Source organism: Macrobrachium nipponense, chromosome 28 (assembly GCF_015104395.2).
Source record: "Macrobrachium nipponense isolate FS-2020 chromosome 28, ASM1510439v2, whole genome shotgun sequence".
Lineage (NCBI taxonomy): Eukaryota > Metazoa > Arthropoda > Malacostraca > Decapoda > Palaemonidae > Macrobrachium > Macrobrachium nipponense.
Genome location: NC_087217.1, coordinates 66,198,088 through 66,220,394, shown reverse-complemented (window position 1 = coordinate 66,220,394; position 22,307 = coordinate 66,198,088). Strand labels below are relative to the sequence as shown.

The 22,307-nt window shown below is 43.8% G+C and overlaps 1 protein-coding gene across 1 annotated transcript in view; it reads left to right on the top strand.

Moving 5' to 3' along the window:
- LOC135201222 (intermembrane lipid transfer protein VPS13B-like) overlaps positions 1-22,307 on the top strand; it is a 295,068-nt gene that overhangs the window by 17,497 nt on the left and 255,264 nt on the right. The window contains exons 3-10 of the mRNA XM_064230099.1: positions 1,340-1,521; positions 1,650-1,753; positions 1,850-2,114; positions 2,413-2,582; positions 4,506-4,706; positions 4,912-5,095; positions 5,453-5,570; positions 5,922-6,064. Coding sequence (XP_064086169.1) covers positions 1,340-1,521; positions 1,650-1,753; positions 1,850-2,114; positions 2,413-2,582; positions 4,506-4,706; positions 4,912-5,095; positions 5,453-5,570; positions 5,922-6,064 — 1,367 coding nt within the window. The remainder of the gene's footprint in view (positions 1-1,339; positions 1,522-1,649; positions 1,754-1,849; positions 2,115-2,412; positions 2,583-4,505; positions 4,707-4,911; positions 5,096-5,452; positions 5,571-5,921; positions 6,065-22,307) is intronic.

The window sequence follows — 22,307 nt, the reverse complement described above, 5'->3', positions numbered from 1 at the left end:
GAGTACACTTACCTCCTGGTTCTGTATGGTGATCTGCAGGCATTGTCTCTTCCTGTGTGGAAAGAAAATTACAGCCCAGACTAGAGCTTATGATAATATACATAGGGGTATCACCCTACACTTTGTACTCAATAGGTATTAGTTACAGAGGTAATTGGGTATAGTCACCTGCATGTTGTTTAAACTACAGAATGTTGCCTGTGATATGCTTTCCATGGCCCAGTGGTGACTGCTCAACCAGTTCCTTTTGGGACAGGTAGCACCTCGTCTAGGTATCCTGTTGCCAGCAGAAAGGTCAGGAGTAACTGGTTCTTCTCCGTCTTTTTCTTTCTTCCTCTCCAGTAAAGGGAGAGTCAGAGTACCACTCCATATGTACACTTGATGGATGTGTGTGTGCAGGGTAGCCATCTGACTGAGCACCAATCTTTTCTTGGGAAATGAAAGGATGTAAATTCTCCTCTTCTCTTGGCAAGGGGAGAGGAGGACAAACAATAAAGCAAGCTTGTTGATTGTCATACCTTTTTTTTTTCTCCAATATTTCATTATGGGTTCTGTAGCCTGATTGAGTAATGGCATACAAACCTTTCACCCAATGGTCCAGAAGTCTAGTAACTTCTACACCCCATATGTGCAGTATGTACGAGGTGCAAGGTCCCATCTGCTCCTAAACCGACCAGAAAGGTAACTGTGTAGGTTGGGTGAACCTACCATTCAGTTCAGAGAGTACCCAGATTCCTCCCATCATTAGATAAGTCTCTTATATTAAGAATGAAGGTTTGTATTTGTGCAGGAACAAACAGCAAATTTTAAAAGTAATTTGTATTTTTCCTAACGTACAATCCTGAAGTTCTTTACATTAAAAGCCCACATCACCCACCCCTCACTCTGGTACCTGGGCCAGAAGGTAAAGTGGATGGCCCTTCCCCCTACCTGTTGGTAGTTGACTACCTTTTCAAAAGTTTGAATGGCTGTTCCAAATTGTGTTCGCAAGCTAAATCCCCGTATAAAGAACCTCAGGTTATGTTAGGAAAACTACAAGTTGCTTAAAAAATTTGTTATTTTTCTAGTGTACGTTTTTTAACAGTTTTTGTATTGATTTTTTCCACATGCATAGTATGTTTAGCAAAATGCCAAAAAGTGTGTTGTGATCAAAATCAAGACTAGAATCATGCAAAGTACCAGCAAAACTATCTTGAAGTAATATTTCCCTGGCAAAAACTATGCACTTGAAAGATTTTACGCTAAGTTTGTATCTTGGAAACAAGAATTGTTTGGATTTTATGCAAGTCATCCTTTCTGTAAGCTAAGTTTAAAACCGACCACTTTTGATTCTTTTCAGACAAGATCTTGAGGTCCCTACAAGTTATGTTCAAGGGTTAATCAACAGGATCATTAATAATGTGTGTATTGTTTGTAACAATGTTATTCTCAAATATGTTGAAGATGACATTGTTTTATCTATCAATGTCAAGACCTTAGAGTTTCGCTCAGTTGATGGAAACTGGACCCCAGCATTTATAGGTAAGGATAACAGACTTTTGAAGTGAAACAAGCACTAGAGATATTGCCTTATGATAATTTGATGCATATACTACTGTAGATCATATTAATTGTATATTTTCTTTTACCTGTACTTTTATTCTTTGCAGATTTGACAGCAGAGGACCTTATTTTAAGAAATCTGGCTACTCTAACTGATTTGACCGTTTGTTTGGACAAGAGAAATGCCTCAGGAAAGATTGAAAATTATCAAGTAAGTCAATATTGATTTTAAAGTTTTCAAGCAATAATTGCACAAAAACCAGTATCATTTGTCAAAACTTCTTTTGATTTTAATCAACCTTTTCAGGAACCACTTTTGTATCGATGCTCCCTCTCCTGCCGAGTGGTGCGTCAGTTTGAATCTGTCAACTCAATCCAGCCTCTCTGCACAAGATATGATGTCTTTTGCCCTCAGTTACATTTCAGTTTATCAGATATGCAGTTGCCTATGTTTTTGAGACTACTGCAGTTATCCTTAGCATTATATTATGGGGAACTTGGAACCTATATGGAAACAGAGCAAACCACATGTGTTCCCTTGGGAGAGGACCAAGAAAATGCTCTTAATGAGGGTGAGATGTTTTGTGTATTCATGGATAATAGCTGTATATTGGCATTAAATATAATTATTGTTAAGGAAAATAAATGACTACTCAAGTATCTTACATCTTGTGGGAATTATTTCATCATGGCATTCAGCTTTACATATTTTTTAAGTAGGTAATAGTACATTACTGAAATGTACACTGAAGATGAGTTTACTGTGGAATTTAGTCTAGTATACATTCAGTTCTTTGCAAGCTGTGTGAATTTTAATCTGTAATTTATTTTGAAGTTTGTCAGCATCATCAAAACCTTTTTTTACTTCAGATTTTGCCAATGATAATGCTTCATGGTCATCGTGGGCTTGGTCTCTGGGGTCAGCTCTCTTGCCAGTTTACTGGGAAGATGAAGAGAATGCCTTGTCATCTCACAGACACAGACTTAATAAAACATTACATATGGGTCTCTACGTAGAAACTGCAACTTGGACATTCAAGGTTTCTTGTATCATAGATTTTTTATTGTTTCAAATTATCATGATAGTATTGTAAGTTACATAAATGTCGGTAGATATGTTTGGTATTTGTAAAATTTTCAGACTGACTTAAAATGACTTTTTGAATGAATTTAGTATTTTTTAGTTATAGAAATAAATTTCTTATAGTAATAAATTTCATATATTTTTCTTTCTGTTTCTTATGGCCTTTATTTATTATTTTTGGCTCCATTTAACTTTTCTATGTATTGCTTCCAGTTTTCCCCTATACTACTACATATACAGGTGTATATTAGTTTTGCTTATAGGTTAATTACAGTATACTGTATTTCTTTTTATTTAAAAGGAATATTGTTATCTTTATATTGAACAAATGCTTTGTACACTTACAATTCAAGTTTGCAAAACTATTTTGGAATTGTGATAATGTGTAAGCACATGCATGTTAACCACCACAGCCCAGAGATAGTATATATACGATCACATATAGCTTCACAGCAGTGGACAGATATTGTAGATATATGATCAAGATTTGGCGCCATACAGTTTGAACGAATTTTGTGGGAAAAATGTTCTTAATTCCATATATCACTATTGGGAACTCTTCAGATCACCCTATAAGAGTGTGAGTGAGCAGAGAAGCCCTCACTCTTGCTTGAGGTGGTAAGGGGGAATGTGGTCACAAATTCCCATCCAAGGATGTGTTGTAAATATTTCACAGTAAACATGCTAAGAATTTGTTCCCGGTTTTATTTCTTATTGTTTATGTTACTGTTTGAGCTGTAATTTCAATTTGACAAAATGAAATAAAAAAAAATTAGAAGAACGTTTAAAACTTTGTAAAATTAGTGTATTTTTTATGACTGTCATAGGGAAAAGAGGCCCACAAGGGGTGGGAAATATTCACTTAAGCTTCCCATGGAAGGTACAGCAATTTTTTAAGAATTTTTTTCTTATACCATGCGAATATACATATCTTCCTCTTTCCATTGAGGAGTTTTTTTTTTAGTTTTCCTTTTAAATTGGCCATCCTTAAATTTAGCCATATCATGGGTGTATGCATTAGCGCATATTAGCCCGAACTGTGTGGGTTAAAGTACAGTAGTCTTTTTAGTTTTGTAATGGGGTGTCGGGTAATTCCTGAAGACATGATGCTGGATGTTTCACTTTCAATTTTTTATTGGCATGTATGTCTTGGATACGTAAGATAAAGGGATTAAAAATAACCAGCAACATAACATTTTTCTACATGCAGGTCTACATCATACAAGTTTATTACTATTATTATTGTAATTCTTGTATGTGTACATGGGCAATTAAAGATGATACTGAAATGGTATTCTTAGCTGCAAATTTTTTTTTCATGAGCAGTGTCATTTCTTTGTCACAATATGAAAGCAGTAAATCACTTATGATATACACAGCTTCCTTCTGATGATTAAACTTTCCTGTGGATGGATTTAAACAATTAGACAAACTCAGTCGTGCATAATCCAAAAATCTCTAATCCTGTACTTAGCAGATCTGACTGATGCCTCATGGGCAGTTGTCTGCTGTGTGCATTGAGTGGCATTCTGTAAGGGATACCTGTACTATGAATGTTTTTGCATTTTCTCTCTGGGCCCACTGTTATTGTTTTTTATCTTATATTTTATGTATTCCTTTAGTCTCTTCCCACCTAGCTGTCCAATTTCTTTGATGTCACCCCATTTTACACCTTTCTTTATGAACTTATTCTTTGGGCCCAGCAAATAAAAGCCTGGAATTGTAACTGAACGGACACGGTAAACTCCTTCATAATGACAATAATACATAACAGGAAGTTTGTTAGTATCCAGAAGGCTACTATGATTTTTGTGTGGTATTCTTTAAAGAAAATCAAGATGAGGGAAAAAGGAATAAACTAAGTTTTTGTCTTTGACAGTTGACAGAATCTGTGCAAGAGAGTGGATACTTTGGCCCAACAAAAATGAGATTTACCCCTTTCATGAGGATAGAACATCAGGGGAGTTTTATGACTGTGGTTGTTAAGGGTCTAGAGGCTGTAAATGTCCAGCTTGGGATATCGTCTCTTACTGTTGATCCAGTCGGCATGTGCATATGTGGAATTGCTGATATTCAGGAGGTTAGTTTTATGAATTTAAATGAAATTTTCTAATATTTTCTTTTATATTTTCCTAATCAGTTTACTGACAATCTTTTCACCAATATTTCTTAATTTTTTTTTTATAGCAATAAACAAGTTTCAGCTGTCATGTCTCTGTAAATACTTGAGTTTAGAAAGAATTTTTATCTTTTTAGGGTTACTTTGATTCAAGAATTTTTTCCAGGGTGATATTTCATCGGGTGAAGGCCAGACAGTCAAAGCCAAAGGAGTAACATCCTTCATAAGTGTTGGTCAAGATGGACAAGAATATCTATCGCAGTCGTTGTTTGATCCACAGGTTTTGATGGAAGCACAAGAACTGTGGGATTATTCATACACTTGGGATAGACATACTAAAGATACAACAGGTAACTGCCATAAATATACTAAAACTAGATATTTGCCAAAGATATAGTTAGTAGTTGCTAGGGATTTCTTTTTGGAAGTTTACAGTTTAAAATTTTCTATTGTCTTACATATGTATCAAGCTGGCCATATACCAGCATTGGCTTAACATTTACCAAATAAGGTACATACTATACAGTCCTTGATATGAGTGGTATTTGCACTTATTGAATTTATAAGTTGAATATATTTTGTCCTAAAACCAAATACATTATAAGTGGTTAAACCATTTAATAATGTTTATAAATTTGGGCTGAATAAAGGTCTTGGTGTTTTTCAATGAGCTTCATGATATCTTCTTGCTTAACTTGTTATTTCAGAAGCAGTAATGTTGGCAAGAACGGGTGCAATGGCTATGGATTACTTTTACTACATGGAAATTCCTCAGGATATGAACAGTGAGCAACTATCTGAGATTAGCACGGATTTAGAGTTCAGGTATGTTGTTGATGCTAATATCCTCAAACTCTGTTGGAACCCACATATATATACATTGTTGCTCAAACATATATAGATCTGTACAATAGGTTATTTGTACACGCATTAGTATTTTGATATAATTTGACCTTTGGTGCTAAGGGTGTGATAGCTATTTTGTTATTTAGGTTTATCCACAAATTTTAGTTTTAATCTGGTTTATCATGTAAGTTTTAAGTTATTAAATTAGATTATACTGTGGTTTTGTGCATGTCTTTAGGGTTACTCATATTTTTAAGCTGTTTCCTTTTACAATGAACACTCAGTGTTGGATTAAGAAAATTGGATAATAATTTTTTTGTTCTTCAACAGTAACATGAATGAACGCGCAATTTGTCGGGTCGTATTTGGAGCCTCTGAAACAAGCTTGTCATCGGGGTTATATCATCGAGTTGAAGCAGTTTCTCATGCTCTCAGCCAGCATGATTATCCTCCTTATTCTAATCCCCCAAGCTGTAAGTTGTAGAATTTCATTTGTGAAGATTAGTATAGAATTATTTGTCATGTCTAAGTTAGTGTTTTTATGCTAATTTTATTTCTGGGCTCAGCTCGTGTCGCTGCGCGAAATATCCTTTAATCTATTATTTCTAGGGTAAATGTACTAACACATACCAGAGAATAAATAAATAAAGAAAAAGGTCAGTACAACTGACTCGCTCACCCTCCAAGAGGGTGTCGGTATGAACACTATGGCGAGTGAGACCACTACCACGAGCCGAATGCCAATAGAAATCTCCCACTACAAAATCCCCACAAGAGGAGAGCCGACCCACAGAGTGGGCAGCAACTACTACTACTCCATCCCATGCTGCCGACTGCTGCGCCTCTGGTGGTCATCCTTTTCAGTTAGCGCACACGGTATACACGTGCCCTTTTTTGCTCTGTGTTATTTGTGCCCTTTTCTTTGGATTTATTTATCATGGAGCGTGCAGCCATCGCAGCAGCTAAGTTAAGTACTCAGTGTTTATTGCTAATTGGTTTTTTCCGGCCCTGAGCCCGTATTTGCCGTTTTTTAGGTATAAATACGAACTCTAGGTCGGAAGCATGGCAGCATTGTTCTGCCTCGTGGCGGGTTCGTTCTTGGTCTCCCATACCCAGAACATTCCCTTACTTTAGTACGCTCTATTTTAATCATCCGTTTTGTTTTAGGGTACAGTCTACACGGTTTTTTTGTCATGCATGCATGTCTTTTACCTTATGTAGGCTCCTTCTATCCAGACCCTAGCCACGGCTCTTAGTATCGGCCCCGGCTAGCTTTGAGTGGTAGACTTTCCTTCGGGTTAGTCGTACACTCCTGGATTTTTTCTCCTACTATTTTGTTTTCTTCCTTTCATGTTTTATTCACATTATATTATATTTAGGTTAGTGTAGGCGTCTGGCTTCATTTAGCCTAGGTTAGGGCCCATAGGGCCCATATGCTACCGCTCCTCAGTTCGGTTGCTTCCCGATAGCATCTCTCTGATCAGCCGGTTGTGTTTTCTAGGCCTTATTGTCTCATTGTTTTGTAGTTACCGCCCCGTGGTCACTACGTGATCACGGAGCAGCCAGACGCCTGTCCAGTCTTCTTCCCCCCTCCCGCTCTTCCATAGAGTCGGGGGGTGGGTTGGTCTTCCCATGCTCGCTCCGCATACCGAGCCTGCCTCCCTCTCCCCCCCCCCAGGCGGAGGGAGTAGAGGGACGGGACAGACCCAGACTGGACTCGACCTCTCCAGCTTCTCGGTCCGGCCGGATGGTAAAGGTGGGGGGACGGGCCTTTCCCCCCTCCGTCGCTACTCCGTCGCTCCGTTGCTAGCCCGAGTCTGTTTGTCCTCTCGCCCTTTCCCACCTTACTGGGGCTCCTTTGCCACCGGAGCCCCAGCATCCAGCGGAAAGGTGCTAGTCCACCCAGCAGGGTGGACCGGGATATACAGTTGGTCTCTACTAACCACTCCGGCTCGCTGAGTCACGACACTCCGCCACGCACTGGACTTAGTCCGGTACGTTCGTATTTTATAGGTTTAAGTTCTGTTATGTTAAACTAGTAAGTTTATCTTAAGCTACCTTAAACCATCCCCCCTCCCTCACCTGTCTCACCGGATCTCTCCGGGGTTATAGCCTATTCAGGCGTTAAGGGAGGGGTTATGCCCAAATTTTTTCCGAGCTCCGGCATGCAACGGAGTTCTTCTGTCCTTTAGCCTGTAAGTGATAACCTTTAAGATACTCATGTGTCTTTTCACTTACAGACCACCAACTGTGAGCATCCGGGATGCGCCGCCACACTTCAAGACCCATGTGGACATGAAGTTTGCCGGTCCCATGCTCCATGCGCGACTCCGCACGGGGACATCCAGGTCTGGTATCACGAGACGTGCACCATCTGTTATGATCTGGTGAGCCAGCTTTTAGACGGGGTAAGTATTCCAACTCCGTTAGCCAGTCCCCATTTTGTTATAATTCTTAAGTTTTCTAAATTCAATCTTCCAAACTTAAGATAAAAATTCATGGGGTTTTGCAGCCCCTATAATTTTAAGTTAAGCTTTTAATTTAGTTTTAGTTTTAAGTTTAATCTTAAAATCTAATCAATACCCTCTCTTCCAGGCTCCGGCTGTGAAGGATACCGCACTGGCAACCCTGCGGGCCTGGGTCGGCGGTTTTGGGAAGAACGCCGCCAAGGGTATGCCCTACATTCTTGAAAAGAAGTTGGCGGTACTGATCTTCCCCGGAGGCAAGTCAACAGGCTACGTCGACCCAGCAGAGGCTGCCCCGACTATCGCTTTCATTCAGCAACAGCTGGCTGCCTCGTTAACGGATCAAGGCCAGGACATCTCCTCGGAAGTCGCGACATTGGACATTAATATTGAACCTATGGTAGGTGTAGACGACCTGTTGGTCGAGGTAGGTACGTTGGACGCCCAAGGGATGCCCTTGGGTGCCACTGGATCTTCTACCCCTGCAACCTCTCCATCCTTCCAAGGCTTTACAGGTACTGAATTATATACTTCTCCTGACGCTTCCGTTAGACCCAAGGTCAAAGGTCAAGCTGTAAAAACCTTGACCAAGACGTCGTCGTCGTCTAAAAAGACGGCGTCGGCGTCATCTTCTTCTCGTAAGTCTCCGGCTAGAAATCCCGGAGCAGAGAGGTCTAAAGCTTCTGGGTCCGGCTCTAAATCCTCTAGGAGTAGATCTTCCAGGGAGAGATCACACACTCCAGCGGAGTCGACAGTTCCACTACCCTTGGTTCCGGTTCAGAGCCACCCTTCCACCTCCGCAGCAGCTCCGGCTTTGGATTCCAACGCTGGTCTGTTGCAACAAGTGGGCGATCTGGTTGGTTCTCTGAAATCCAGTATGGAACAAATGATCTCCCGGTTGTCTGATAGGATCAACTCTCAGGACAACATTATAGCCGGACTGAGCCAAGCTCCACTAGCTTCTTCCCCATCTTTCAGCACAGGGGGAGCCCAATTACCCCCGTATGACTCTCTACCTCCGTTCTCAATGAACAATCCTTGGAGAGTAGCATCATACGCCCCCTTCCAAGACGGGCTTATCTCTATCCCGGAATGTGGAACTCGGAGGATTGAAGACTTCGAGTTCTACCCGGAAGACCTTCAGCCTCCGTTCATCGGCTACGCCAGGCTCACCGCCTCGGCTATGACTCGGGACGATAAGGTACCGAAAGAGACAGTCCTCTATTCACGAGACCAGGCTCAGAGAGAATGGCTCAGGTGTCTAGAGGACATGGATTGTTCCAATACAAAGATTCAACCGTTTAAGAGTCCGTTTACGATCTTTACAATGGAAGAGAGTACCCCGCTCCCTTTCTTGACAAAGATCGCTACAACCACCATTCCAGCAGCCCAGAAGGGGGATTCGATGCCTCAGCTGAAAGAAGCGGACCCTACGTCTCCTTTACTCCCCTCAGCCGGTGAGTTGTGGGAAGATTTGCCCAACACCTTTTCAGCGGGCAAACTCAAACCAGACTGTGCTATGGAGCAGTTTGGTGAGAAGCTACCTAGGCTTCCGGATAGCCTTATTCAGGCGGAATTCGATGCCAAATCGAGGTTAGCCAGGTCTATTAATACCATGGCCATGACCGAGGTGGCTACCATTTCCTATGGTTCTGAGCCACTCTTTAAGCTTCTCACCAAGTCTCTGACTCAAACGGTACAGTCTGATATGTTTGAGTTCGCCACGGCTAGGACGAATTGTAGGAAACATGTCCTCCAAGAAGCAACAATTCGGCATGAGCCGAATAAGTTGCTTACATCGAGCATCTGGGGAGCAGACCTCTTCCCAGAGGCGATGGTGAAGGAGGTCCAGGCAGAGGCTACGAGATTAAACCAAAGCCTTAAAGATCGTTGGGGTCTTACGGCCAAGAGACGCCAAGATCAAGTGGTCAGGGGTAAGGCTCAAAGGAAACCCAGACGTTTCCAGCCCTACCAGAAGAAACAGCCACGCTTTACACAGCAGGTTCCAGCTGTCCCGTTGGTGCAAGCAGCTCAACCTTCTACCTCCAAGGCTCAGTCGCAGCCAATCTATGTTATTTCCCCCCAGCCTCAACCCTCCACCTCTTACGCTCTCTCTCCAGCCTACAATCAAGTCTTCGAGGGTCAGGCTTCCCAGAAGTATGACCGCTCGGGTAAGGGAGGCAGAGGTAAGCGATCCTTTCGTGGGAGAGGATCGGGAGGGCCCTTCAATAGAGGGAAGCATTTCAGGGGAGGCCGAGGAGGCTACCAAAGCCAATGAGGATGTTCAGGTAGGAGGGAGACTGTTTCACTTCCGCCACCGGTGGAACTTCAGCAAGTGGGCGCAGAGCATTGTGTCAAAAGGTCTGGGTTGGAGCTGGATAGCGGACCCGCCCCCATCCAGACCTTTCCGCCAACTTCCATCCAAAGAATTGACGGAGTATGCGGAGGACCTCCTTCAGAAAGGAGCTATAGCGAGAGTCACAGGTTAAAATTTCAAGGACGCTTATTCAGCGTGCCAAAGAAAGGCTCACAAAAAAGAAGGGTAATCTTAGACTTGTCCCGCTTAAACTTAGCCATCCGCTGCAACAAGTTCAAGATGCTCACGATCTCGCAGGTACGGACCTTACTTCCCCGTGGGGCCGTCACCACCTCTATCGATCTTACAGACGCTTACTATCATATCCCTATTGCAAGACACTTCCGTCCGTATCTGGGCTTCAAAATAGGAGACCAGACATTCTCCTTCAAGGTAGTTCCTTTCGGGCTCAACGTAGCACCCAGGGTGTTCACGAAGTTGGCGGAAGTGGTGGTTCAACAACTAAGGTCGCAAGGGGTTATGGTAGTAGCGTATCTCGACGATTGGTTAATCTGGGCTCCAACAGTCGAGGAATGCCACAAAGCAACACTGAAAGTGATTCAGTTCCTGGAATATCTAGGTTTCAAGATAAACAGGACCAAGTCAAGACTCACTCCAGAGTCAAACTTTCAGTGGCTGGGCATTCAATGGAATCTATCCTCCCATACTCTGTCGATTCCATCAACCAAAAGGAAAGAAATAGCGAAGTCAGTCAAGCAATTTCTGAGTCACAAACTGGCGTCGAGAAGAACTCAGGAAAGGATCCTGGGTTCACTCCAGTTTGCATCAGTGACAAACATCTTGATGAAAGCCAAACTGAAAGACCTAACCAGAATCTGGCGCTCACGAGCAAATGTCAGGTCCAGGGACAAATTATCCTCAGTCCCTCAGATTCTACGGAATCGACTTCGCCCGTGGGCAAAAGTCAAGAACTTATCGATTTCAGTACCCTTCAGTTTCCTCCTCCGGGGATCACCATCCACACAGACGCTTCATTAAGCGGTTGGGGAGGATATTCCCAGTTCAAGAAAGTTCAGGGAACTTGGTCACTTCAGTTCCGTCAGTTCCATATAAACGTACTGGAAGCAATGGCAGTGTTCTTGACCCTAAAAAGGTTACGTCCGCCAAAGTACTCCCACATAAAGCTAGTCTTGGACAGCGCAGTGGTAGTTACATTGTATAAACAGGGGAGGCTCCAAATCGCGCCATCTAAATCATGTCATGGTAGCCATCTTCTCCCTGGCGGACAAGTTCAGTTGGCACCTCTCCTCCACCCATATAGCTGGAGTGAGAAACGTCATAGCAGATGCTCTATCCCGATCAGTACCTCTAGAGTCGGAATGGTCACTGGACAACAGTTCGTTCCAATGGATTCTTCAGAGAGTTCCAGGCCTACAAGTGGATCTCTTCGCATCCCAAGCGAACCACAAACTCCCATGTTATGTGGCCCCCAACCTGGACCCTCTGGCCTATGCCACGGACGCCCTGGCCCTAGACTGGAACAACTGGGAGAAGATTTATGTCTTTCCTCCAGTGAATCTTCTCATGAAGGTACTGAACAAACTCAGGACATTCAAGGGTCAAGTGGCTCTAGTAGCCCCAGACTGGCCGAAGAGCAATTGGTACCCTCTAATTCTAGAACTGGGTCTTCGCCCTCTTCGGATTCCCAGTCCCAAGCTCTCCCAGTCAGTACAAACGAAGACTGTGTTCGCTTCCTCAGGAATTCTCAAAACCCTAACTTTATGGATTTCATGAAGTTTGCAGCGAAAAGGAATGCGAATATTGACCCTCAAAATATTCTCTTCTTGGAATCCGATAAAAGGGATTCAACTTTGAGACAGTATGATGCTGCTGTCAAAAAGTTAGCAACCTTCCTGAGAGAATCAGATATTAGAATCATGACAATCAATTCAGCTATATCCTTTTTCAGATCTTTATTTGAAAAAGGCTTAGCAGCTAGCACCATTACGACAAACAAGTCAGCCTTGAAAAAGATTTTTCAATTTGGTTTCAACATAGACTTGACAGACTCCTACTTCTCGTCTATTCCCAAGGCGTGTGCTAGACTTAGACCTTCTGTAAGGCCTACGTCAGTATCATGGTTCTTAAATGATGTTCTAAAGCTGGCTTCAGAAACTAATAATGACACATGTTCTTTTATGATGCTCTTAAGAAAAACTCTATTTTTATTAAGCTTGGCCTCAGGAGCTAGAATTTCAGAACTGTCGGCATTATCCAGAGATCCGGATCATATTCAGTTCCTTCCCACAGGGGAAGTGCTACTTTCTCCGGAACGTAGTTTTATAGCTAAGAATGAAGATCCTTTGATGAGGTGGGAACCATGGAAGGTACTACCCCTTCCACAAGATATATCTCTTTGCCCAGTATCGACCTTACGAGCCTTTCTGTCTAGGACCTCCTCATCCTCATCGGGTCCTCTCTTTAAGAGAGAAAAAGGTGGTACTTTATCTATTAAAGGCATCAGGCAGCAAATCCTGTACTTTATTAAACAAGCCAATCCTGACTCTTTTCCAAAAGCACATGATGTCAGGGCAGTAGCCACCTCAATTAACTATTTCCAACATATGAACTTCGATGAGTTGAAAAAATATACTGGATGGAAATCGCCGACAGTATTTAAACGTCATTACTTAAAGTCCTTGGAAGCTCTGAAATTTTCAGCAGTGGCGGCGGGTAACATAGTTTCCCCCGACTCGGCCTAATCTTTAGTAGAAGATCCAGTCCTCCTTTCTACCTGTCTCACCCAACAGTTCGTCTATTCCTGCCTTGTTCATCTACGGTTACCTTGTGTCTTAGCTGCTTTTATGATGATATGGTGGGTGTCCCTTATTTTTTTGCTAGGGACACTCACAATCGATTGTATATATTGATCTCTTGGATGTGATCCCCTTATTTTTATGCTAGGGGATACATCTTAATTGTAATGGTTACGGGTTTTGTATATTAAGTTATATACATTCCTTTATATATTATTATTATTGAAGTTTGTTCTGTTCAACTTATTGTCTTAATTGCTCTAGAGTTCTTGATACATGTCAATACACAGATACTATTTCGGAACATATATGCCATGTAAGCCCTGTATATATGTAAATTGCCTTAAGTTAAGAAATATTATTAGCATTAAGTTTAATTTAAGCAATATTTCTATTTTTGTATCATTGTGTATATGTATCTTTATTAGCAATTATATTCTTTTATTTTATTTTATCTTTTATTTGAGACCTCTTTTTTGTTGAATTTTATTTACAATCTTGTGCTATTTCTCTGGTACGATTTCGCGCAGCGACACGAGCTGAGCCCAGAAAAGGGATTTTGACGTAAGGAAAAATCTATTTCTGGGCGATTGGCTCGTGTCGCCAGCGAAATCCCACCCTACCCATCCCATCGCTCAAGATTGTCTGCTAACTTCAGGATGGCCACCAGAGGCGCAGCAGTCGGCAGCATGGGATGGAGTAGTAGTAGTTGCTGCCCACTCTGTGGGTCGGCTCTCCTCTTGTGGGGATTTTGTAGTGGGAGATTTCTATTGGCATTCGGCTCGTGGTAGTGGTCTCACTCGCCATAGTGTTCATACCGACACCCTCTTGGAGGGTGAGCGAGTCAGTTGTACTGACCTTTTTCTTTATTTATTTATTCTCTGGTATGTGTTAGTACATTTACCCTAGAAATAATAGATTAAAGGATATTTCGCTGGCGACACGAGCCAATCGCCCAGAAATAGATTTTTCCTTACGTCAAAATCCCTTTTTTAATGACACACTGGACATTGCTCTATAGCATTATTTGTCATATCTAAGTCAGTGTTTTTGTGATAATTTTATTTTTAATGACACATTGGAAATTGCGCTGACATAAGGGAAATGGGTTAAGCTTATTGAGAGTCTCGGAACCTTTTGATATTAAAAGTTTAGTACTCTCTTTTTATTGTCTTTACTATTTTATTTTTAATATAATATTAGATTTGTCTAGAAGAATCTTGAGCTAGCAATGGATTTCTGATGCATTTTTTTATTGTTATTGGGGTCACTTTATAGAATTTATTTACACGAGAATATCCTTATAGAAATATCTATACAGGCAGTCCCAGGTTATCGGTGGGGGATCTGTTCTGACAAGCTTGATGATAAGTGAAAATTGCCATTAACCAAAACTTGGCTATTTATGGTGCTTATGGGGCAGATAACTGGTTGATGGCACCTCTGTTAGGTAGGAATCAGTGCCATAACTATTATCGATGCCAATAAATGTAACTCTGCGCGTTATGGCGCTAAACAATCCCTGTAAAACCGGATCACCAATAACCAAGTCCACCGATGACCGGGGACTGCCTGTATATATAAGATAACGTCCAGTTGTTCATACGTGAAGAAACCTTCGGTTTTAACAATGGATGATTTCTAGTGCCCAGCTGGATCCGGTTAAAAAACAGATGAAAGCAAGGAATCTTGTGACATCTGGCAATGCATACATAGATCAGGTGAAGAATGGTCAAGGACCACTCACCTATGCCACCGCGTCAGTATTTTCTTTAACCACCTGGGCGAGAGTCGTGGTTAACCTCTCTTGGCCTTTACCCGGTTCATTGCTCATTTCGCTTGTGTTTAGTGTGTGTATGTTTGGCGAATATTATGGCTTCTGCTCCTTCTCGGCCTTGTCAACGTGTGTGCTCCGGAATTCCAGGTTTTCCGTGTTCTCATTTTTTGGCTTTGGCGGCAACCAATCCCCACATCACTTGTAGCAGGTGCCGTTCTAATTTTTGCACTATAATGAATCCTTGCATGGAATGCAGGGCATGGCCTAAAGAGCAATGGAAATAGTTTTATAGCAAGTGAGAGCATCAGAGGGTTTCGACTCTTCCTTCTTGGGAAGGTTTTTTGCCTCTTCCCCATGCTTCGTTTCCTGCAGTATTCACCCTCCATAGTAGTGTTGTTCCTGTGTCTCCTTCCTTTTCTTCCATTGATTTGTCACTGGAAGTATCGGGAGGCCACCAGGCTGATTTTTGTAATGTTGCCCCTTCTTCTTCAGGAGTTAATTTGATTCCAGAGTCGGAGGCGTCCAAGATGGCGGCGATTTGGAAGACGCTCGGGCTAGGGGGTCCCCCATCCTTGGAGGGGTTGCTAGTGCACTTTATGGAGGCTCCCTAACCCCCCTCCTCCCAGCCTCGTCTTCGTGGGTAGCCGAGGTCAGCCATCTTGTGTTGCTCCGCCAGTGACTGTTGCCTCTTTTTCAAGTCAGAGGGAAGCCGTGGCGTCAGCCCCATTGATGACTACATGGGATCCATCGTGTATTCCTCCGCCAGTGGCGTCTGATTCCCTTTCACTCCGAGGGGAAGCTGTGACGTCATCACCACTTGTGACGTCACTCTCATCGATGATGTCACTCCCGGTCGCCTCCTCTGCACTGCCTCTCTCAGCCGTGACATCATCTCTGCCGCCCAGTTCGCTACATCTCCCTTCCATGTCATCGGAGCCTTCTCTTGCAGATCAGTCTGAGGTTATATGCCAGGCAGTGCTTAAGAGGTTGGACTCTGTTTTGTATGATAAGTTGGCTGCCTTGTCAGTTGGGAGGACTGGAAGGAAACGTGTTGCTTCATCCCCGCCTCCTGCGAAGAAACCAGTGCTGTCTTCCTCTCCCTCTTCCCCCTCTACGCCACGTCGCCATATCAAGCGTTGGAAGGCTAAGGACTTTCCTCTTTCTTGGCCTACGAGGGAGGAACAATGCTGACGTTTTCTCGAGAGTGTTGGTGTTTCGGAGTGTGTTAGTATAATTTCTCTTGTGCAATCTGCAGGGGCTGCTTCATCCTCTGCATCAAATCGCTGGCGTGTTGCAACCTTCCCCGTCTGTGCACATCGCGAGCATGTTGCAACCTCCCCCGTCCATGCACATCACAAGCGTGTTGCAACCTCCCCGGTCCGTGCACATGATGCAAGTGCTCCTTCTTCTCCAGGGCCTATTCGTTGCCATAAGGATCTCAAGGCACCTGTCAATAGGTCGAAGGTGGTGAGCGCAGAGTTGGAACAGCAGGAGTGTTTGCCTGCCCCTCTCACTGGTGCTTCCAAGAGTTCAACTCTGGGGGATTCTCCTTTGATCTCAAGTGTTCGGGATTCCTCTCCAACTCACGTTCGTATGTCTGCCACGCCTGTGACCATTCATGGACATGTTAATGAGTTATCTGTTGGAGGAGTACGTAGTGATGTTCCTAGTGTTATAGTGGGCTTGTCTTGGGAGCTGACGCATGGACCTAGCCCAGACAAGTTAGTTGGTGTTTTGGGCTGTTTGGCTGCTGATCTTTCCGTTAATTTTAATGGGGAAGGTGCCTTAGAGGAGCCTACACATCCTTCTCGTCATCAGTCACCATTGCCAGAGCAGGAGGGAGACATGCAAGAGTTTTTGTCTTCCTTTTCGAAAGTTTTTGATCTCATTCGTTGGTTCAACAATTTGGAATGTAGGACTCAGGCTCGGTCGTCTTACACTCCTTCTTACTTGGAAGCCTTGGTGGGAGCTACGCAGGTTCCCAAATCATCTCTTCAGCTTCCCTTGTTGGGGCATGTCCAGTCAGTCTTGCATAAGGTTAACGCCTCTGTTTCGGACCGGGACGGTTCGCTTCGCTCTATGGGCTCTGCCAAGCTACTACCCCCGCCTCTCACGAGACAGGAAGTACTATGCTACGAACTCTGCATTTTTTATGTCGCACCATCTTAACCCAGACGTCATTCGCCTGAAGCTGGGATTGACTTTGGAGCAGGTGAGGTTGGCTGCTCCATCCTTGTCTCCGCAATATGCCTCGTCATTGGAATCTCTGGCAGCCTCCACATTGCAGACAATTTCTTGACTGGACTTCTGGTCTGTGGTCATTGCCAAGATAGCTTCTGACAGGTCCCCAGAAGGGTTGGGGAGTGCATCCTTGTTTGCCAGTCTGTTGCAGTGCGGAGGCAAGGCGTTTTCATATATGGCTCACCTCAGTGTTAATTTATGGGCTTACCGTCTTCTGATTAGAAGAGACACAGCTTTGTCTAGGATGGAGAGATCAGTTGACACGGATTCCTTGCTGGCATTGAGGAATGGAGATCTGTTGGAGTCCCATTATTTGTTTCCTCAGACCAAGTTTGAGAATGCGATAGAATGCGATAGACCGGCGCCGGGCTGGCACCAAAGACAGACCGGTGCACCAGGCCATGTCTAAGTCGGAGTCTCGTCCTCGGAGACGTCCAGCTCCTCCTCCTCCCCTTGTCCAGCAGCAGTCAAGAAGAATTAGAGTTTGGCAGGGCCTTCCTATTTGACTCAGCCCAGGTCAGAGGATCAATGGCCCTTTCGTTCTTGTTCCTTTAAGGGGGCCGGCCGGGGTATAGGGTGAAAAATGCAAATTCATGAAAAAATTCATGGAGCTTCATATGGCAATTGAGAATACGTATACGAAATATTTCGTCAAAATTCCTCTTACTTTCGTAGTTACAGGGTAATTAGTTCACGTAACTCAATAAGCCTAAAACATTGATCCGTACAAGAAAATGCAATATTTCTTCTGTTATCGTTAATTTTGATAATTATTGTCAAAGAAATTGGGAGAAATGGCATCTGTAGACATTTCCCGAGTCGAGAAGGGAGACTTCAGTCAGCTACCAAGTTCAACCATGATTCAGTGCGAGCACAAACCTCAAGTACTCTACACGTCTACACGTTCGAGTTTCACTGCTGACATTCATTTGGTTTTATGTATGTTTATCTGTTTCGGCAAGAATTTCATCATGCCAGTGAGGAAAAGACAAGGAAAACATCTAGCTAACATACAGACGAAGAAAAATCGCTCAAGTATTATTACAGAATATCATAATATACGCGTAGTTAGTGAAGAGAGAGGGGAGGGTTGCGTAGTAACGCCCCCGTCTTGCCTGACAGCACACGTCACACTGTGCCCAAGGCTACGATCTTTGAGCAAAGAGATCTTCATTTATGATAAATAACATAGTTTTTGTTTTTTAATACCCAAAATGGAATATGAAATCCATAATAATGATTTATTAAATTGTCACCTCTGACAGTCTCTTGCATTTACGTTTGTTTATCTTTGTTTCGGCAAGAATTTCATCATGCCAAAGAGGAAACACAAGGAAAACATCTCGCTAACATACAGAAGAAGAAAATTCGCTGTAATAAGCCGGGTTGGTGAAGGAGAGAGAGAGAGTTGCGTAGGAAGGAGTGCCCCATCTTGCGTCACGCAGTGCCCCATCTTGCGTCACGCAGTGCCCCAGGCTACGATATATGAGCAAAGGGATCATCATTTATGATTAAATTATGATAAATAAAATAATTTTGGTTTATTAATACACAAAAAAGAAATATACATTCATAATAATCATTATTTACTAACATTGTCTATAGAAATACGAAGGAAAACTTTGAACGCCCGTATCTCAAAACTATACTTATTGACCTTCAAAATCTATCTTCTCACTTAGTTTAAAAGCTATAACATTGGAATTTGGAATATAACTCAGAAAGACATTATAGAACAATCAAATTAAGCCCTTTTTCCCAATTTTTGTTTCGTCTTTTTTTTTTATACATTTTTTTCTCCTGATTTATAGGGTTTATTTTTTTACCATATTGAAAAATCATATCTAGCAAAAAAAATGACTTAGAAAAAAAACTCCTCATTCGATTGGAGGTCTACATCAGGTCTATATATGGTAGTAATCCTAGGTCTTAATATTAAATATCAAGGGAGGAGATAAGAGTTTGAAAAATGGTTATTTTCGGGATAAATCGTCCTGGCGTCACAAAACCGAAGGTCAAAGGCGAAAATTATATGCGGTTTGGAGATGTCCCAAGTCACCTTATTAAGTGGTATGAATATCAAAGTCCTGTCCTTAAAAAATGGCATTAGCCGGCCGGCCCCCTTAAGCCAAGAAGGGGCCCAAGGGGCAGAGGTAAAGGGGGCTGTCGGTAGGTTAGGCGCTTCTCCCTCTCCTGCGCCACGGGTGGGAGGGTACCTGGCGGGCCATTGGGCCAAGTGGCAGAGTTATGGGGTGGAGAAGTGGGTGGTAGATGTACCTACTGCCATTCGACTTCTCTCCTCCTCTGTCGGACAAGCAGCAGCTCAGGAAGGCATATCCTCCAGATTCTCTGAAGTTCTTGGTTCTTCGGGAGGAAGTGCAGAAGATGCTGGACAAGGATGCGATAGAGGAAGTGGTGCCTCTGTCTCCGGGGTTTTACAGTCACATCTTCTTGGTGCCCAAGGCGTCAGGAGGATGGAGACCTGTGATCAACTTCTCCACTTTGAATCACTTCATCAGGAAGAGACAGTTCAAGATGGAGACCCCGCGTTCGGTGTTGGCAGCCGTGAGGGAAGGCAACTTCATGCTGTTGATAGACTTAAGGGATGCATACTTCCAAATCCCTGTTCATCCGATGTCCAGGAAGTCCCTTCGCTTCTCTCTTGGGGACAAGGTCTTCGAGTTCCAAGTCTTGTGCTTCGGGCTGACAACAGCCCCTTAAGTGTTCACAAGGGTCTTTTCGTGTCAGGTTGGGCCCATGCTCAGGGGATCCGTTTGCTGAGGTACCTCGAAGATTGGTTGGTCTTGGCACTTTCCAGGGAAAAGCTGCTGCAGGACAGGAATCATCTACTTCGGTTCTGTCTGGAACTGGGCATCGTAGTCAACCAGGAAAAGTCGAACCTCGTACCCAGTCAAAGGATTCTCTACCTGGTAGTGGTCATCGATACAACAGTGGCAAAAGTTTTCCCATCGGATCAGAGATTGGAGAAGTTACGGGTGGTGGCGCGCAACTTCCTGTAGGAACCACATCAGTCAGCTCATCAGTGGCAGGTTCTTCTAGGAGTGTTGTCATCCCTGGAGAAGCTGGCCCCTCATGGGCGTCTTCTTCTTCGGTCTCTGCAATGGAGACTGGGAGGATTCGGGTCTCCGATGGGGGACTCACCCCTGTTAATGGTTCCTCTGTCTCTGGAAGTGAGAGAAGACCTTCGTTGGTGGTTGGACAACCAGAATCTTTCGAAGGGTGTCCCTCAGCATTCACTTCCACCGGACTTCCTTCTGTTCTCAGATGCCTTCCTCGCAGGTTGGGGGGCCTCATTTAGGTGGCCTCATCGCTTCAGGCGTTTGGAGTTTGGAGGACATGCAGCAACATAACAACATCTTGGAGTTGAAGGCAGCCTTTCTGGGTCTGAAGGAGTTTCGGGAGAAGGTAGAAGGTCATTCTGTTGTTCTCATGTCGGACAACACCGCGATGGTAGCCTATGTGAACAAACAGGGAGGCCTCGTTTCTCGTCAACTTCATGCCTTGACTGTCGAGGTTCATCAGTGGGCAGTCAGCAATTCGGTAGAGCTCTCAGCCAGGTATATCTCAGGCAAATGGAATGTGGTCGCAGACAAACTCAGTCATCGGAATCAGATCCTAGGCACAGAGTGGTCCCTTCATCAAGTGGTAGCATACAAGCTTTTCCAGGTTTGGGGGAGACCCATGCTGGACCTTTTTGTGACTCGCTTCAACAGGAAGCTGGAGATATTCTGTTCAGTGTCCCCGATCCTTTAGTAGCATTAGCAGAGGACACATTCCAATATCCCTGGGACAACCTTGAGGTGTATGCCTTCCCTCCATTTTGTTTGATCTGTCAAGTTCTGAACAGGCTAATGAGTTCACAGGGTCTCAGGATGACTTTGGTAGCCCCTCTGTGGCCTCAATCGGCATGGTTCCCAGATATGCTGTTGTCGTTGTCAGAGGTTCCGAGGGAGATTCTCGCCAGGGAGATTCCCCCTTGGCGACATCTCTTGTGTCAGCCCTATGCGGAAAGGTTCCACCAGTCAGTAGAATCCCTCTCTCTCCACAGTTGGAGGCTATCAAGTATCTCCTCCAAGCGATAGGCTTTTCTCAGAGAGCAGCAGGGCTTATGTCTAGCAGTCTCAGAAAGTCGACCTCCACGGTTTACCCACAGTTTACCAAGGCAAATGGGCAATCTTCTGTGATTGGTGTTGTAAACAGGGTTTTTCTCCACTCGCAACCTCTATTCAGCGAATAGCAGACTTTTTAACCTTCCTCAGAGAAGAGAAACGTTTGTCCATTTCTGCCATTAGAGGCTACAGGGTGGCCCTGAGTTTGGTGTTACGCCTTAAAGGTATCGACATCTCTTAATGGGAACTTTCCTTGCTAGTTAAGGGGTTTGAGCAGTCGAGTTCTCCTAGAGAGCTCAAGCCTCCGATGTGGGATGTTTCCTTGGTTCTCAAGAGCTTGACTTAGAGTCCATATGAGCCCTTGCGTCGCTCATCTGACAGGAACTTGACGCTCTAGACAGTTTTCCTTCTGGCCTTGGCATCTTCCAAGAGTGTAAGAGAGCTCCACGTTCTGAGCTATGATGTGAAGCACACCAGGGGTTGGGGTCGGTGTCCTTTGAATTTGTCCCGGAATTTGTGGCCAAGACCCAAAATCCCTTTGTGCATGATGGCAGGTTCACTTCGTTTTCCATTCCATCACTGAATGATTTTGTGGGTGGTGATGCTCAAGAGCTTTTGTTGTGTCCTGTCTGGGCCCTGCGTTGCTATTTTAAAAGGACTTGGCACCTTAGACAAGGCTGCCGAAGACTTTTTATTAGCACAGGCCATATGAAGTAAGAGGTGTCTAAGAATACTATCTCTTTTTGGATATGGGAAGCCATCAGTCAGGCGTACTTGGCTCTTGATGATTCCACCACCACGTCTGTGCAGGCTAGAGCGCATGACATTAGGGGTATTGGTCCCTCTCTCGCTTTCAAAAAGAACTTGGCTGTACATAGAGTGCTGAGCGCTGTACTTGGTTACGCCAGTCCATGTTCACCTCTTTCTATCTTGAGGACGTTGCCCACAGATTTGCGGACACGTTTTCCCT